Genomic DNA, 12,120 nt, shown 5'->3' with positions numbered 1-12,120 from the left:
GCCTGCCTATCTCCTCCCACCCCGACCTGATGGGCCACCGCCCCCCGAGTACCCCCCACCTCCTCCGCCACCCCCGCACATCTATGACTTCGTGAACTCCTTAGAGCTCATGGATCGACTTGGGGCTCAGTGGGGAGGGATGCCCATGTCCTTCCAGATGCAGACCCAGATGTTAACTCGGCTCCACCAACTGCGGCAGGGCAAAGGATTGACCGCTGCCTCAGCTGGTCCCCCTGGTGGGGCTTTTGGGGAGGCCTTCCTCCCATTCCCGCCCCCGCAAGAGGCAGCCTATGGCCTACCATATGCTCTGTACACACAAGGGCAAGAAGGCCGAGGGGCATACTCCCGGGAGGCCTACCAGCTGCCTTTGCCCATGGCAGCCGAGCCCCTGCCCTCCTCCTCAGTCTCAGGAGAAGAGGCCCGGCTGCCTCCCAGGGAGGACGCAGAGCTGGCAGAGGGCAAGGCCCTGCCATCAGCAGGCACCGTGGGCCGTGTGCTGGCCACCCTAGTCCAAGAGATGAAGAGCATCATGCAGCGAGACCTCAACCGCAAGATGGTGGAGAATGTGGCCTTTGGAGCCTTTGACCAGTGGTGGGAGAGCAAGGAAGAGAAGGCCAAGGTGAGGGCTAGTGCCTGGGACTGGGGAGACCTGGGGCTCCACTGGAGGGAGTAGACCTCCGGCTTCTTCAGGCTGCACAGCTCAGAATAGAGAAGAGAGGTGGTTGGGGCAAGTGGAGAGAGAGACTGTGGGCACTCGGTGGCACGCACAGCTGGGCCCAGGGGAGTTGGGGGGCACACAGAACAGTAGAAGAAGCGGGAGTCTGAGAGTCAGAAGAGCTTTGTCTTGGTTCCACTGCTTCCTTGTGGTGGACGAAGTCCTTAAGTCTCTCTGGGCGTCAATCTGCAGGGTCTCCATTTGTAGCGTGGGAATAATAATAGCAGCTTCATAAGATTGATGGACTGAATGAGCGGACTTTCGAGAAAATGCTTGTACAGGGGCTGGTGCGAGGGAGGTGTGGCATAGATGTGTGTCAGATGCAGAAGTGAGTTGGTGCATTTCTGTGTTCCTGGGGCCTGGGAGTAGTTCCGAGGCAGGAGGAGGGAGCACCTGGGTTCTGGAGCTCGGTCCCCCTACTGCCTGCAGCCATTCCAGAATGCAGCTAAACAGCAAGCCAAGGAGGAGGATAAAGAGAAGACAAAGCTCAAAGAGCCAGGCCTGCTGTCCCTGGTAGACTGGGCCAAGAGCGGGGGTACCACTGGCATCGAAGCCTTCGCCTTTGGGTCAGGACTGCGAGGAGCCCTGCGGCTGCCTTCTTTCAAGGTACCCAGGACTGTGATCTTGCCTAGTTGCGTAGGGTGAGGGGGGCTTCCCTTCCTTGGAGTAAGGGTGCTTGGGAACCATGAGTGTTTGGGTTTTAAAGGGCACCATCTCTTTTCATCTCCCAGGTAAAGCGAAAAGAGCCTTCGGAAATTTCAGAGGCCAGTGAGGAAAAGAGGCCCCGGCCTTCTACTCCAGCCGAGGAAGATGAAGATGGTGAGTGGGAGGTCAGGTGGAGCAGAAAGGAGGACAAAGGCTGCCCCGGTTCTGATAGGAAAGCAGGAGGCAGGGGTGAGGGGTGAAGAAGGTGTCTTGAGGGCAAGGAGCCAAGTGAAGGTTTGGAACAGGTTACAGTAAAGCAGTTCTTTGAGATGTGGGAAGCTTCAGGTAGGGTTATCCCTGGATTTTAGCTGTGGTTTTTATTTCTGGTATGCTGACGTGAGTTTTCTGTGTTTTACTTTTTCCCCGTAAGAGAGGAATAATCGCGAGGTTAAAACGGGTTATCTACCCAGGGTTACCATCTAATGCTTAAGCGCTCTTACACCCTTCCTACCAGTGTGTCTAAGTCTGAGCTATAGGTTGACAGCTTCCATGGTGGGAAACTTCCTTATTGAGTCTGATCTGCTTCCCTGGAGACCCGTTGGCCTTAGTACTATTTTCTTGGGCCAGACATAACAAAATCACCTCCCTCTTCCACCCATCGCAGAAAAAGATGAAAGATAAAATGGGTGCAACGTGTTTAAAACCGTATAAAACGTGAAGTAAAATGTGCAGTTTTTACGTTTCTCTGCTGAGCTTCAACTTCTTGTCTGTAAAATGAGGTCTGTGTTGTGGGACTGTGAGAAAGATCAGTGATGGTGTGTGCAGAGCTCCTTTCACAGGATAGGGCTACTCTTGCTGATGGTAAACTGCGCTACTCATCTGGGCCTAGACGCTGAGCGAGAGAAGGAGGTTGGAGAGCCAGGACGTCCGGGGACCAAGCCCCCAAAACGAGATGAAGAGCGAAGCAAGACCCAGGGCAAGCACCGCAAGTCCTTTGCTCTGGACAGCGAGGGGGAGGAGGCATCCCAGGAGTCCTCCTCAGAGAAGGTGAGGAGCTGAGGCACCCGGTCCCTGCCAAGAGCCTACGTCCTGAGTTCCTGCCGCCATAGCCAGCTTCTCTCTGGGCTGGAGCCCTGGTAGCTTTGCTTCCTGGAGGACCAGTTGTCCTTCTTCTATTAATTCCCCTTTGTCCCTTTCCTTAAGGATGAGGAGGACGAGGAGGAAGATGAGGACGATGAAGAGCGTGAAGAAGCCATGGATGCTGCAAAGAAGGAGACAGAGGCATCAGACGGTAAGCACGCACAGAGTACAGTCAGATTCTGGGGAAGGAGGGACTCAGCCACCTGTCCAGCCCTTTCCGAGCCCACGTAACCTGCCTGCTGGATTGATCGGCCATCTTTGCCTTCCCCCAAAACAAATGCCTTTTAGCCCCATCCTTTGGAACCCTTGGCCCACTGTAAACAATGCCCAGAACACTCCCTCCTGCTTACCTCTGAAACATGCTTTCCCCTGAAGACAGCCCAGTACAGCCCATTTATTTTCCCAAGGTAAGGGGGCTGCATTCTGCTGCCCCACTGTGCCTTTCCCCCTTTGGGCACTGCTCTTCCGTTAAGGCCCGGCCACCGAGCTGTGCCTCCTTCTTCCCCTCGCTGCAGCTGCTGGCACCAGACACAGCTCTGTTCTTCAGTTGAACACCTGTCTGTTCCTCCACATTTATTGAGGCTTGAGTACACGGTTCAGTCCCTCTTCTATTCCTTTGCTCAGAAATACATATCGAGCCCCTCCCGTGTGCCAGGCACCGTTCTAGGTGTCAGGGACATATCAACGACCAAGACACATTTGGTCCCTGCCTTACTGGAGCTTGCGATCGGTCAAGGTGGGGAGGCGGGGACTTGACATACAAGTGGACAGACAAATAGTAGCACCTCAAGTAGAGATACTTGCTTTGAATAAGATGAGCTAGGGTAATGGGGTAGGGAGTGACAGGGTCAGGGAACAGGGGAAAGGTGGACTGTTTTACATCTGATGGTGAAGGGATGCCTCTGAGAGGTGCCATTTCAGCAGAGGCCAGAATCATGAGAACGGTGATCTGAGAGCCTCTCTCTCGGGAAAGCAGAGGGCGAGGTCATCTGCTAAGAGTGAGGGGTGCAGACCCCCTACACATCCACTTGGTCACCAATCCCTGTCGGTTTTACTGTTCAGTGTTTCTTGAATTTGTCACCTCCCTTGTTCCTGCTCTCCTGCCTTTCTCACTCAGAGTCTGCAGCAGTTTTTTTTGTTCGTTTGTTTGTTTAATTAATTTATTTATTTATGTCTGTGTTGGGTCTTTGTTGTTGCGCGCGGGCTTTCTCTAGTTGTGGCGAGCGGGCTTGTCACGTGGTGGCTTCTCTTGTTGCGGAGCACGGGCTCTAGGCCTGCGGGCTTCAGTAGTTGTGGCACGTGGGCTCCAGTAGTTGTGGCTTGCGAGCTCTAGAGCGCAGGCTTAGTAGTTGTGGCACACGGGCTTAGTTGCTCCACAGCATGTGGGATCTTCCCGGACCAGAGCTCGAGCCCATGTACCCTGCATTGGCAGGCAGATTCTCAACCACTGCACCACCTGGGAAGCCCTGTGCAGCAGTTTTGACTGTTTTCCCCATTTCTGTTTCCATCCCTCTCATTTCAATCCATTTTCTAGCCTGCTGATGGAATCTTTCCTAAAATGCACACCTGACCCTGTTGCTCTCCCCCATTAAGTCTCTTCCTGGCTCCCTGTCTTCCACAGGTGACTTCTCAGCCTGATGCTTTAGGCCATTTGTGATCTAGCTCCTGCTTATATGTTCAGCTTCATCCTGCCATTCTCCAGACTCCTATTCGATTATGTTCCTCCAAGACTCTGAAATTCTTAATTTCTTAGAGCCCTTCCAATGTATTACCACTCCCGGAGGCGCAGACCATATAACGTTTTCTAAGCTTATTTCACCCTGGAATCCTTTTTCAGAGTCTGTTGTCCAGGCAGTGTCTATAAGACCCACTTTGGGAAAAGCTTTGGTGGTTAGGGCAGGCTGCTTGCCAGTCTCCAAGGGCACCATCTTCTCTTACCTTTGACGTCCCCACTCAGCCCCCGCGTCTGCTGGGCGGGCTTCTTCTTGTCCTTCTTGACTTGAGCATCTCCTTCACAGGGATGCCTTCCCTGACTTGATCAACCAGGCAGAATCCAGGGCTTCCCTTTGCCTGCTCCACTAGCCCTTCATACTGAAGTTTATCACACTGTGGACAGATTGGGTGCTTCTCCAACTCCTTGAGGGTAGGAATCCCCAGCACCTAGCACAGAGCCTAACACATCCCTAGTAGTGAGTCAATGAATGAACCCACGGCTTGACCAAGTGAGGGGTCTTCTCACGTCACCTGATTCCCCCTTCTGGATTTCCAGGCGAGGACGACGAAAGCGATTCGTCCTCCAAATGTTCTCTGTATGCTGACTCAGATGGTGAGAATGATAGCACATCGGACTCTGAGAGCAGCAGCTCATCCAGCTCCTCATCTTCTTCATCTTCTTCATCTTCTTCTTCATCATCCTCATCATCGTCTGAGTCCTCCTCTGAAGAAGAAGAGGAAGAGGAGCAGCCAGCAACCATACCCTTAGCATCATCGCCCCCCAGAGAGGTCCCCGTGCCCCTGCCAGCACCTGCGGAGAAGCCTGAGCCAGAAAGGGTTGCAGACTCCCCAGTCACACCTCTCCCCGAACAGAAGTCTCCAGCAAGACCTGTAGGTAGGTGGTATGGAACTCTTGTTGTAGTCTTTGTGTATATGTGTGTCTTCACGGGAGCAGTGTGGTTGACGTTTCTTAATTGTATGCAAGTGTGCGGCTTTGTTGGAAAACATACAAAATTGGATGGAAGTCACTATCTCTTGTCACTCCTCCCTTGGAGACATTTATGGCCTAACACACTCAAACTGCACTGCCATAAACAGTTTTCAGAGTTAGACCAGGGTGTTTGGCTACTAAAGTAAAACAGAATGATCTTTTTCCAAATAAGTTAAAGAGAGAATTCCCAACTTAGTACGTTTCTCCTACCAATTTTTCTTAAGCCTCTTCCTTAATGTGTAGTATATACCTGATTAAATGGTCATATTAGATAGATAATAACTATTAACAACATAAACTCAGAACTTAATTCTGTCTTTGCCTTCCTTTGTGGATTTGTACATTCAGTGGTTATTTTATATCACATGCATAATGTATCTTGCTGAGTGAACTGTTCCTTCAGGCAATAGATACTTATTTATTGAATCCTTACAGTGGGTACAAGGGATGTGATGGTATGCACAATAGGCACTGTTTTCACTGTCATGATGCTTACGGTCTATAGGGAGAGACAGTTTAACCTTTACTTGAGATAATACTTAAGAAAATCTGTGACTACAAACTGTAAGAGCCATGAAAGAAAAGCACAGGGTACTCTGAGAACCTGAGCATATCTGTGAGGAAGTCTTCTCTGCTGAAGCACCATGGGGCTGAAATCAAGCCAAAGCAGGCAGGAGGGTGTGATTAGCATGTGCAAAGGCCCCAAGGCAGAGTAAATGGCATGTTGGAAGACAAAAAAGGAAGCTAATCTTGTGGAGATCTGAGAGTGAGGGGGAGCTGGGGTGGCCTAACCTGGAGAGATGAGCAAGGGCTGGATCATGCAAAATGAGGAGGCCACACTCGGAATTTGGGCTTTATCTGGGGCAGTGGAATGCCATCAGAGGACTGACGTGGTTGTATTTGTGTTTTGAAAAGATGCAGTGCAGAGAAAACTTGGAGAGGGGCCAGAGTTTGTGCAGGGAGATTAAGAGCCTCTTGCAGGAAGTAAGGCAAGCAATGGTGGTAACTTGGAGTAGGTTGCTCTTATGGTGGAATTAACTCAGTTTTCAAGTTATGCTTCAAAGATGCATGTGGCCTTCCAGAGATCTCTCTCAAGCATTATTGAGAAACCATGGTCTGAGATAGGCAATGAGCACAGGAAGACCTCCTAGCACTGAGGCGCTCTGTTCTGGCCCAGAACCCATGAGAGAAGGAGTCGAGGTTCTGATTAATCCTAAGACGGCCTCTCAGTCTCTCCGAAGTCCATTGGTGGCAGAAGAGCCGATGGAATCGTAGGTCAGGGGACAGCAATCTCAGTACTCTTTCATTTTCAGGGTAGGAAGAAAAAGTGGGATGTGATCAGATTTGCATTTCAGAAAGATCATTCTTGCAGGAGGGGGAGGGACGTGGAAGAGGTGAGGAGGGAGGTGGGGCAGCTCATGAGATGGTTTGAAAGGATGCAGGTAAGCGCAGGGCCTGAACCAAAGCCAGGGTGGTTACAGTGAGGTTTAGGGAGTGGAAGTGGGGATGAGGGTTTCAGAGAAATTTAGGACATAGAACCACTTGGTTAAACTACTTACCAGGAAAGGAAACTCGAGAACCAGAACTAGGAAGAAGGCTGATGCATTTAATTGGGGTTAAGTTTCGTGTCCCTCTGGGACCTCCAAGTAGAAACAGTCAGTGGGCTGTTGGATCAATAGATCTGAAGCTCTGCACCTGAAACTACCACAACATTGTTAATCAACTATATTCCAATATAAAAAGTTAAAAAAAAAAAAGATCTGAAGCTCTAGAAAACAGTAGGCTGGAAATGCGATAGGTATTTGGAAGTATGGGCGTGAATACACTTGTGTATACCTTGGAAGGATGTATGGAACGAGAGAAGGGGGCCAGAGCCTTAATTGTCTCACAAGAGATACGGGGCAGCGTGGAGCCAGAGGAGGCTGAAGAGGAGTGACCAGAGAGGTGGGAAGGAAACCAGGGAGCTCGGGTTTTCAAAAGGAGGGAGTGGCCTGTATTGGAAGGCCACAAAAGGAAAAGCGTCTGTTGGATTTGTCAGTTAGGAGGTCACTGGTGACCTTATCAATTTCAGTAGCAGGGCTCAAGTTAAGGGGTGTTAAGGAGTGAGGGCAGGTGATAGATAACCAGTCTTTTGGAAGGGTAAGCTACTCTTGCGAGAAAGAAGACAGTTGAGGGGTGGTACTTAATAATATTAGTTAACGTTAATTGAGTAGATCCCATGTGCCAGGCCTAGCACGTTGCAAAGTTGCAAATTTCACTTTCTCATTTACTCCTCACAACATCTCTGCTACTCCCATTTTACAGGTGAGGAATTTGAGGCTTAGTGAGTTGTTCAAGGTTACCCAGCTGGAATTGGAGAGACAGCAAGAAAATGCAGGGTTGGTGGAGGGTTAGCTTTTCAAAGTACGTGAGACTGGAGTGTGTTCATACACTGAAGGGACGAGGGAGCTGGTGGATGGACCAGGAGAGAGAGGAATACTTGCTGGAGCAGCACACCTAGGGGGGATGGACCCTCTAGGTCGGATGCAGATCTCTCTGTAAATGGGGAAGCAGGGAGTTGTGGGGTTTCAGCCGAAGGCCCCCTTTTCCTCTCTTTAGTAGGAAGGCAGGACATTCTGAGCATGAGGGGGCATGAGTGGAGTAGAAGCCTGGAGTATGAGGAGGGTGGGGAGTGAGGATGAAAGCTGACTAGGATCGCCAGCAACTCAGAAGCCCTGCTGAGGCCGGGGGCTGGGGTGAAGGAGGAGAGAAGGCAGGTGGTTGGGTGGGTTCCGGGTTAGGGATCTACAGGCTGGAAGTGGTGGAAGGCTGCGGAAAGTAGCGTTAAAGGAGAGGACAAAGCAAGGGCCGCTGTGGTCTGGGCACGACAAAGAATGAAGTTAATTTGGGAGGGTGATGGGCTAGAGGGCGGGGCAATAGAGGATGGGAAATTGAACAGGTACAGTGGGGTGAACTGAAAGGACCTGGAGAACTGTGGTCAGAGGGTAGGGGTCAGAGTGTCACCGTCCAACGTGGAGGGGGTGACAAGGTCGGGTGTGTGATTGGTGGAGGGTAGCTGAGGATGAGTGAATGTGAGAATCTGGCAAACAGGTGGGCTATCAGAGTCCCTTGGGTAGATGGCAGAGGTGGGAGAGGAGAGGAAAATTAAGGCCGGTCCCTTGGCTTTTAGAGAATGGTAGGGAAAACCGAGCCACCAAGGACACAACTGGATAGAGGCCTGTGTGGCCCGATGGCAGGAGCCTAGGAGAGGGCTTGTCTGGTGGATCCCGGGGACAGGGGCCTGGACACCTTTAGGACTTGCTTTTCTTCTGTCTTCCCCTCTGATTCATCCCTCTCTCCTGCAGATGGTCTTCATCTGCTTCTCCATTCCATCAGAGGATGTCTGCCCCCACAGACAGACTCCCTCCTGTCTTTTTTTTTTTTTAAGATTTATTTTTATTTATTTATTGATTTTGGCTGCACCGGGTCTAAGTTGTGGCATGTGGGATCTTCATTGCGGCATGCGGGATCTTTTACTTGTGGCATGCGGTCTTCTTAGTTGTGGCATGAGGGCTTCTTAGTTGCAGCATGTGGACTCTTAGTTGCGGCATGTGTGTGGGATCTAGTACCCGGACCAGGGTTCGAACCCGGGCCCCCTGCATTGGGAGTGTGGAGTCTTACCCACTGGACCACCAGGGAAGTCCCACCCCCTCCTATCTTAGAACCTTATCCTCAGGGAATTTTCTGGTTGGGCTGGCTTGGGTCATTTAGCCATCAGTTAATGATGGCCGGGGGCAGGGAGGGAGTGGGGTAGGTCATGCCGTAGAAATATTGGCTTCTGGGAGTTGTGTAGACTGGGCAGGTAACCTGAAAGTTGCCTCCCTAAATGATGAAAGGCCCTGCCAGCTTTACTTCAGGATGGGTAGCAAAAGGGAAATCTGTGAGAAGAAGCTGAGTCGGGGGTGGTGGGGTGGAATTTGTTCTTGAGGGCCAGGCTTCCAGAGGGCCCTGTGGGCTAGGTTGGGAGGATGGATCAGAGGAGAGGCCCGCCCCAAAGTGCTGGAGAGGAGAGGATGTGAGAGGACTCATAGGACCTGGGGGACCGGGGACCAGCACCTGGGACCTCACTAGCTTCAGAGCGTGGGTTACTCCTGGCTGAGAGCCCAGGGGTGTCCAGACCCTCGGGAGACAGGAGGCTGAGGGCGTGTCGGTTGAGGCAGTGGACGCATGTTGATCACTGCCTGCTCAGGCCAGACCTGGTGCTGGCTGCCCTTTAGCTCTGTGGGTGGTAGGGCCAGACCTGTAGCCACTGAGTCCCAGGCTAGGAGGTCCAAAGCAGCGCAGGGCAGTAGGTAAGACCCCGAACTCAACCCAGGCTGCCCTGGAATGCAGGTCTTGTTCTGTCACTTGCTAGCTGGGTGACTTTGGGCAGGTTATCAGCCTCTCTCTGCCTTGACTTCCGTGTCTGTAAGAAGGCATTAATAATAGTACTCACCTCATAGGGTCGTTGTGAGAATTAAATGAGTACTTACTGTATGTGAAAGGCTTGGATTGGTGCTTGGCACAAAATTCTAGCTATTAGTCTGCTGCAGCCAATTTGAAGATGGCAGTTGAGAACCACCAGCCTTCTGGTTCTGAGAGGAGGATGTTACCAATGTCTGAGGAAACTGGGGAAGTCTTTACAAAGGTGGTGTCATTGAGCTGGGTCCAAAAGCTGTGTGTGGGCTTTCTGGATGGGCGAAAGGAGAGAGGCATTCCGAACAAAGGGAACCATGTGAACAAAGGGAACATGTGAGCAAAGGGCCGGGGGCCTGAAAGGCCATGCCTGCTTGACTGGCTAAAACCTAGGATGAGAGGGCAAGGCTGTGGACCGGTCATGGGGATGGGTCAGGTCTGCAGGACAGGGTTGGGCCCTGGGGAAAGGGCTATGCATGCCTTGAGCAATGTTCAGACCCCAGCACTCAGCAGCAGGCTTGGGGGTGTCCACAGAGGGAGGATGTACTCCCTGTCCCTGTTAGCTGGGGAAAGACAGCACCGCCTGCTCCGCATCCTTGGGACCTCAGCTGCTTTTTATTTATTTATTTATCTTTGGCTGTGTCGGGTCTTCTTTGGTGCGCACGGGCTTTCTCTAGTTGCGGCGAGCAGAGGCTACTCTTCGCTGCGGTGCATGGGCTTCTCATCGCGGTGGCTTCTCTTGTTGCGGAGCACGGGCTCTAGGTGCACGGGCTTCAGTACTTGAGTCACGCGGGCTCAGTATTTGTGGCTCGTGGGCTCTAGAGTGCAGGCTCAGTCTTTGTGGCGCACGGGCTTAGTTGCTCCGCGGCATGTGGGATCTTGCTGGACCAGGGATTGAACCCATGACCCCTGCGTTGGCAGGCGGATTCTTATCCACTGCACCACCAGGGAAGTCCCACCCTCAGCTTCTTGAGGGGAGACTTCCTGACCCCTTTCTCACTTGGCCAGGTCCACAGGGCAATTTTATAAAATAGTTTAATAAAAAGATTCAGTTTCTTACATTGTATCTTTTTCACCTCACTGAACAAAGAATATTGTTTGTAGTCAAAATAGTGGATGCTTTAATTCAGATCTGGACAACTGCATCCTGGTTATAAAATGCAGCTGACAAAAAGTCGTCTGATCTCTGTGTCTGGTTGTTGGATGCGGTTCTGTCACCGCCAGTCTTGGTAAAAAGACTAGAGTGCAAGTGTTTGTTTCCTTTGAGCCCCTACCCCTGCCCTTCAGAGATCGGGCTGCACATGTGTTTCGTGTGATTGTCTCCGTCAGACTAGAAGTTCTGTGAGGGCAGGAATGTCTGTCGGGAGCTGAGGAGTGAGGGCAGCTGGGGTGTGGACTCCCCAGGGAGGCTGGCCAAGTTCTTGCCGGTAGTGAATCTGTGATGACGTTCGGCCGAGAAGCTGACCCCCTCCCTTTCCCCGTGTGCTTCCCTCCCCAGGTTCCACGGAGGAGCCGCCCCCCAGTGTGCCCCAGCCAACCCCAGAGCCACCGGCTGGGCCCCCGGCCCCCGCCCCCCGCCCCGACGAGCGCCCCTCTTCTCCCATCCCCCTCCTGCCCCCACCCAAGAAACGCCGGAAAACCGTCTCCTTCTCTGCGGTGGAGGAGGTGCCGGCCCCAGAGCCTCCCCCCGCTGCCCCACCGCAGGTCAAGTCTCCCGGCCCCGCCTCCCGCAAAGTCCCCCGGGCCGTGGAGCGGACCATTCGCAACCTGCCCCTGGACCACGCGTCTCTGGTCAAGAGCTGGCCCGAGGAGGTGTCCCGAGGAGGCCGGAGCCGGGCTGGAGGCCGATGCCGCTCCACCGAGGAAGAAGAGGCTGAGCCAGGGACAGAAGTGGACCTGGCCGTGCTGGCCGACCTGGCTCTGACCCCAGCCCGACGCGGGCTGCCCGCCCTGCCCACTGGCGACGACTCAGAGGCCACCGAGACGTTGGACGAGGCGGACCGCCCGGGCCCCCTGCTCAGCCACATCCTCCTGGAGCACAACTACGCCCTGGCCGTCAAGCCGCCGCCCTCCACGCCGGCCCCTCGGCCCCTGGAGCCAGTTCCTGCCCCTGCGGCCCTCTTCAGCTCCCCGGCAGACGAGGTCCTGGAGGCCCCTGAGGTGGTGGTGGCTGAGGCCGAGGAGCCAAAGCAGCAGCAGCAGCGGCGGCAAGAGCATGGGGAGGAGGAGGAGGAGGAGGAGGAGGAGGAGGAGGAGGAGGAGTCATCGGAGAGCAGCAGCAGCAGCAGCAGTGGCGGCGAGGGGGCCACCCGGCGGCGCAGCCTCCGCTCCCACACGCGGCGCCGGCGGCCGCCCCCGCCCCCCCCGCCCCCGCCCCCCCCCACCTTCGAGCCCCGCAGCGAGTTTGAGCAGATGACCATCCTGTATGACATTTGGAACTCGGGCCTGGACTTGGAGGACATGGGCTACCTGCGGCTCACAT

General features: G+C 53.4%; 1 protein-coding gene across 1 annotated transcript in view; it reads left to right on the top strand.

Moving 5' to 3' along the window:
- Positions 1 to 12,117, top strand: part of SETD1A (SET domain containing 1A, histone lysine methyltransferase) — a gene marked incomplete at its 3' end in the record, with an annotated part of 18,546 nt that extends 6,429 nt beyond the window's left edge. The window contains 7 exon segments of the mRNA XM_055082200.1: positions 1 to 619; positions 1,145 to 1,321; positions 1,447 to 1,534; positions 2,250 to 2,407; positions 2,564 to 2,651; positions 4,770 to 5,108; positions 11,137 to 12,117. The exon segment at positions 1 to 619 is cut by the window's left edge and continues 82 nt beyond it. Coding sequence (XP_054938175.1) covers positions 1 to 619; positions 1,145 to 1,321; positions 1,447 to 1,534; positions 2,250 to 2,407; positions 2,564 to 2,651; positions 4,770 to 5,108; positions 11,137 to 12,117 — 2,450 coding nt within the window.
- Positions 12,118 to 12,120: the final 3 nt, after the last annotated feature.

Source organism: Physeter macrocephalus, unplaced genomic scaffold (genome assembly GCF_002837175.3).
Source record: "Physeter macrocephalus isolate SW-GA unplaced genomic scaffold, ASM283717v5 random_37, whole genome shotgun sequence".
Classification (NCBI taxonomy): Eukaryota; Metazoa; Chordata; class Mammalia; order Artiodactyla; family Physeteridae; genus Physeter; species Physeter macrocephalus.
This window is presented reverse-complemented; position numbering and strand designations above follow the sequence as displayed.